Genomic DNA, 6,260 nt, shown 5'->3' with positions numbered 1-6,260 from the left:
GCTATAGACTGTGATCTTATCACAGTTGATTTTGGTGATCAAATTGGAACTACAATTCCTAGTGCTAAGGTAAGACGTAATCGGTTTTTAATTTTTAGTAGAATGTATTATGAGTAATTTAATCTTTTATGTTTTCTTTATACAGGATGACCTAGTTATCAATAACGATGTTATTCAAAGCAAGGATCTAAATAAAAGTGAAGAATTGTCTAGTAAAGTGGAAGAGGTCCTCCTTAGCATGGGGGTAATTTAATTTGACAACAAGTAATGCAATTTATATTATGTCATACAATTTATATAGTATAAACATTTTTTATCACTCTTTTTGTATTTTTACATTTATATGAAATTATTTTACCTAAAATGTTTGCAGTCAATGAGAGTTGTAAACATGGCTCGGGACGAAAAAATTGATAAAATCCTTGAATCTGTAAGCCGCATTGAGACAATGATATCACAACTCAGTCTGAACAATGATTTCGAGACTCCGACCAAGCTTTCTGTACAAAAGACACGTCCATTCTCAAATAGATTGAAGGCTAAGAGTTCGGATATTGATATTCATACTACTATATCAGACGACGAGGATGATCTTATTGAACTGGACAAGAGGTTTTTCACTCACGATGATGCGTTCAACATCGAGATCAATATGGACAAACCAGTATCCCCAACTATAAGAGTCACAACAAAAAAGAAAAATATATTAAAGGTATATGCATGTGTAGTAAAATTCAATAACTCATATTTTTTACTAGTATAATCCTAACATGATAATAAGAATTTACTGAACCTGTTTTTTTTCTTAGGATAAGACCATTATGGGGACACAGAAAAAATTACCGTTCACTCACCCAGACGGAATTAGAAAGCCAAAGATGGAGCCCAAATCATTCGATAAATCCAAGGCGTCTTATGCATTGAGCCAACCCACAAAAGACTATAGAAGACCTGTTTATTTCTTTTTCATTACCAACGTAATTACCACTTGGACACCAATCTTTAATTATCTAGTTTTCTCTTATATATGCAGTAGCCCACGTATGCTTCTCTTCATACATGTTGTTCACCCACGACTTATCCTTAAGGCCAAATTCTTCAATAAGCTGAACCCACTTACGCTTAAACACGGGAATCTCATAATCTCCTAACATGATTTTTCTGAATTTAGATAGAAACGATGGATTTCCAACATTGCTAGTTGCATTTCGAATAAGGTGCCAAGCGCATAATCTATGTCTGACTTCGGAAAATACATCTCTTACTGCATTCCTAATCACCATGGCCCCATAAGTTATTATTGAGGTCGGGGTCTTACCCTTCATTGCAAACATGATCTGACGCAGGAGCCAAATATATGTATCAGTAGTCTCGTCCACAATTAACGTAGCAGCAAAAACAATTGTTTGGTTGTGGTGGTTAACCCTGCTGACTATGACTAATGGACAACTATACCTGTTCTTCTTGTACATAGCATCAAAAGCAATAACATCCCCGAAGAGTTGGTAGTCTAATAGGCTAATCCCATCAGACCAGAACAAGTTACGTAACAAACCTCTTGAATCATGACATGCCTTGAAATATAATTGTGGATCCTTCAACCGCATATCCTCCAACTTCTTCAACACTCGTACTGCTTCACCAGGAATTTGACGCCTTTGCCGAGCAATCTCATTGTAGATATCTCTGGGACCATAGCCAACAAATTCATACCCGCCTTCTTGACTAGCTAGAAGACCAAATATCTGTGAAGTGCTAATCCCGGACTTTAGCATGTTCATCATTTGCATAATATATGCCTCTGATATTTTTCTGTGGGCAGGAAACATAGCACTGAATTGTGTATCCAATAAATCATGGTTGTCTTCGTCAGAGAAATAAAAGATATGCCACCTTCCAATTTTTGGTACAAATTTAACATCCATTCGGGATTCACACCCAGTTCTTGTTTCCAATCTAGGCTCATTCTTCCTTTTTTCCAGCGTGTAATATTTCTCCTCCAGTCCTCCCTGAATCCTTGCCTATGACATACAAACTTTTGTTTATAAATCTCGCCAATACTATTCTTGAAGGTCTTGCTCTTCCTTGCACTAAAGCCTTTCGACTTTGAGTACTTCAGATAAAAATCAAATGCAAGCTGCAATGTAGAAAAGTGATATTTACTAATTTCCTCCGCAAAATTTTCACTAAAATTCAAAGTTGTAATGTCTTGCATGGAGTCAACCACATAAGTAGTTTCAAGGATATCTTCTGACCGATCAGCTTCAGAAAAATATGATCCCTCAGTAAATTTATCTCTGAAATCTTGTTCGAATTCATTCTGTTAATTCATCATATCTTGGTCACAAACTAGCTCTTCTTGTTGGTTAATGTCATCGTCCTCCTGGTATTGCTCATTCATCTCAGTGTCCGTAAATATACCTGACATCTTAAAAATGTCCAATAAAAAAAATAATTCAGTACACTTCATCTTATAACATTACAAAAAATAAATAGATTCTAATATTGCTAGCAGGGACGGATCCAGAGATTTTAATATGGAGGTGCAAATTTTTAAATAATTTTTTTAATCTATAAAAATAATTAACATATAGTTATTGGAGTTAGTTTTTTAACAGATATATTAAGATACATATAATTATAATTTTTTTCCACAATTTTATTTTTAATATGATAATTACATAAAGAAAATATAACAATATCAATAGTACATTATAAAATTTTAAAATACCAATAATTTATAGCGTGTTTAGCTAAAAATTATCACATATCTTATTAATTAAAATTTATTCTTTCAAAAATTTTAAAAAATTTGAAAATAAATTATAAATTATTAATTATTTGAAAGACACAGTACCCTTATAGAATACAAGATATAAGACATCTTTATAAAATTTTTCTTTTAACAATGTAAATTTAGAAGAAAAATTAATATTTTTTACAAGAAAATAATATCTAAAGTACATAATGTGATTACCAAAACATAACTATGTAAGTTATTATTAATATAAAAATATGAATGTTAAATATATTAATATAAAAAAACAAATGATTTTTTATAAAAATAAATATAGAAATTATTATATAAAAACTAAATTGAAAGGTACAAAGACTTGAGGGTATGATATTAAATTAGTTAGGTAAAAAATATTAGTGAATTAAACAATTAAGACATAGATCTATTACATAGTGAAAAATAATACATATAAAACTATTAAATTACATAATATCTTTTTATTTTTTAAACACAAATCTTATATATAAGTATAGTTTCTTAAAATTTTGGGGGGTCCAGGCCACTACTCGCCCCCTCTAGGACCGTCCTTGATTGCTAGCTAATTAATAATAAAAAATAATAAAATCTATTTACTTTTTAGTATTTCTCAATGTCTGAGAATTACTAAAAGATAAAAAAAAATTTTTTTATTACACAATCAATTTCACGAATAAAGTATCGAAACAAAGAATTGCAAAATTAGAGATTCTATTCACTGACCTCGATTTTGTAATCAAAACGATGGATTATTTTTTGAACACTACAATAATAAAATTGATTCGACCTTTGGTGATTGCTGCAACTGTAATTATCAATTAATGATGAACAAATAGTGGATATTAAATAGACAGATAAAAAATGAAAAAAATTGGATATTAAGTAGATGGATATCCGAAAGAAAAACAATGAAATTTTTTATAATCAAAGAGATTGATACACGATTTTAATGGTGGGATTGAATATTGGTGATGGATTATTCACCAATTTATAATGTTAATAATAAAGAAAAGATAAGATTAGAGTATCTAAATCAAAATAAAACCTTAAAAATTGAAGATAGAATTTTAAAGATAAGACAGATGAATAATAAGATAATAATTTATAAAAACGATAACAAAATTGAAATAGGTGTAGTACACACTTCAATCGATTTGGTAGCACAACCAATCGATTGAATTTGACAAATCCATATTGTTTTGATGAATTCAATCGATTGGGTAACACAACCAATTGATTGAATTGTGAGACCTCATGTTGTTTTGAAGCATTCAATCGATTGGGTAGTATAAACAATCGATTGAATTATAAAAAACTCACATTTTATTCATCGTTCAATCGATTGGGTAATGTGACCAATCGATTGATTTTTGCAAAAACCATGCTGCCTTACAATTTTCAATCGATTGTTTTATGATAACAACCTGTAGTCCAATCGATTGAGTTATGGGAAACCTGAAATTCAATCGATTGTTTTGATAATCCAATCGATTGATTTTCAAAGAAACATGATTTCACAGTCCTGGACGAACGTCACAGATCAAATATAAACTTTTAATCGATTGGAATAGCAAAAAAATTTATTACAATCAATGAAAGATTTAATTCGTTATTGTTTTTGTTTTTGATTGTTAATAAACATAATAGATTAATGATAAAATAATAATTTATAAAATAAAAAAAATAGTTTTTTATGATTAAATAAAATATATGGGGTTAATTTGTAATTAAAATTAGATAAGGACTAATTATCAGTTATTAAAAAAACTTAAAAAATATGTTTTGTTCTGGGACTATCGAATCCGGTGCCGTATGAGTGTATTAGAAACGTGGAAGATGAGTCCTAAATTTATTGTTTCATGAGCAATATAAATATCTTTCTGAACTCTTGAAGAGAGCATTTGACATAACCGAGACAATGAAGCGCAATGGGAGGAGATCTGAACAAGTTTTCCCTCTAGAGGTGTGTATTGTTGATGATAGGAGCAGAAAGCATTCCTATCCTAAGGGTCCTAACAAAAACAGTCTTCCACCATTGCTATCCCTCTCCATATCTCAAGCCATGGTGGTCGTAAATGGATGGTTCGAGGATGAAATATTGAATCTTAGAACATGTAGAGAACCACCAATCTCTGAAGACTTGAGAGACCTAAAGTACTACATGGTATACCGAAATAAGAGTCATGGTTTGACTAATTGTTATGTGAATGATATTTCATAAGCAAGTAAAGAAAGAAAAGATACTCCTACACAGAAAACAAAATCAAGCAGGTGTGAAGAACACTCCTTTTTTCCCAGCATGACATTGGAATGATAGATGCGGCAAGAGAGGTAATGTTGATTGAGATTGTAGATGAGGCTAAAAAGATGATCACCATAGAGGAGTCCCAAGATGAAGACACATTAGCAAGAGATCTTTCAAAATCTTGAGAATGTACTATCATATTTAACTAACTCAGGTTGGAACCCCACATTCAAAAAGAGATATCCAAAGTCTTGATAGGAGTCATTCAGAAGCCTAAAAAAAAGCTTGGAGGCTGTCAATTCCCTACTCACAAAATTACCAAAAGCCCATGAAAATGTTCTAGTGTTATAGAATCCCGACTCATTCAACAGGGAGTTCTACCATAATAAACTAATGTTCATTGAAGCAGTGGTGAAAAAACTCCATCTATAATCGTATACTCAAGTGTTATAAATGATGCATCTTAAAAAGTTTGCATTGCAAAAGAATTCTAGAAAATGAGGTATTCCACCCTGTGAGCTCTTTAATAAAAAAGAGAGAGCAAAAGCCGGGCAAGAAAAATTTTGGATTATGCATATTATTAAATGTGTGTATAGTATCCCTCCTCCAAAAGCAAAATGTGTATCAAAAATAAAATGATCACACAAGTAGGCAAAGAAAATAAAATTCCTTGGAGGAGTATGCATAGTATTAAATAAAAGAAAAAGCAAGACACTCAAAAAGAAGTATAACAATAAAAGTCATAGAGACAGCAAAGAAGAAATATACTTGTTAAAGCCTTACATCTTTCACAAAAAAAACTAAGAACAGCTTCAAAAGATCATCAAAAGATATGATGAAAAAAGTAACATTGTTATACTTGGCTGATTACTCTCGCTCCAAGTTGACACTGGTTAGCTTAGCCTTCATAGTGTCCAGTTCAAATCTAAGCATGTCAACTTTTTTTTTTTTGAAGAGCAGAAATATCAGAAGAAAGGGTATCATACTCTTTAGACAAGAATTTCTCTCTAGCAAAGTCAGGTACCCTAGATGGGGACTTCAGTTTGGAAGAGAGATTTTCAAGACAATAACCTTTGAATTTAAATAACTTAAGGTTATTTAGATTTGATTCTACTATATCTCTATGAACACCCTAAGGGTTTGCAAAGGTGCCTAGCAAAGAATATCTACACGTTTAGAAACACTTGATACCCAAATTTTTTGAAAAGGCAGTTGGTGCATGAAATTGTGATTACACTTTTC

The 6,260-nt window shown here is 31.3% G+C and overlaps 1 protein-coding gene across 1 annotated transcript; it reads right to left on the bottom strand.

The window, feature by feature from the left end:
* Positions 1-1,010: 1,010 nt before the first annotated feature.
* LOC112735219 (protein FAR1-RELATED SEQUENCE 5-like) lies at positions 1,011-1,925 on the bottom strand. Its single transcript, XM_025784782.1, has one exon. It carries the CDS (start codon positions 1,923-1,925, stop codon positions 1,011-1,013), a length of 915 nt encoding a protein of 304 aa, XP_025640567.1.
* Positions 1,926-6,260: the final 4,335 nt, after the last annotated feature.

Source organism: Arachis hypogaea, chromosome 13, assembly GCF_003086295.3.
Source record: "Arachis hypogaea cultivar Tifrunner chromosome 13, arahy.Tifrunner.gnm2.J5K5, whole genome shotgun sequence".
Classification (NCBI taxonomy): Eukaryota; Viridiplantae; Streptophyta; class Magnoliopsida; order Fabales; family Fabaceae; genus Arachis; species Arachis hypogaea.
The sequence above is the reverse complement of the archived record's forward strand: the minus strand, read 5'-3'. Positions and strand labels throughout refer to the sequence as shown.

Excerpts from the sequence above, each read along its gene's own strand:
- LOC112735219 (XM_025784782.1), bottom strand. The coding sequence starts at position 1,925 with ATGGATGTTAAATTTGTACCAAAAATTGGAAGGTGGCATATCTTTTAT.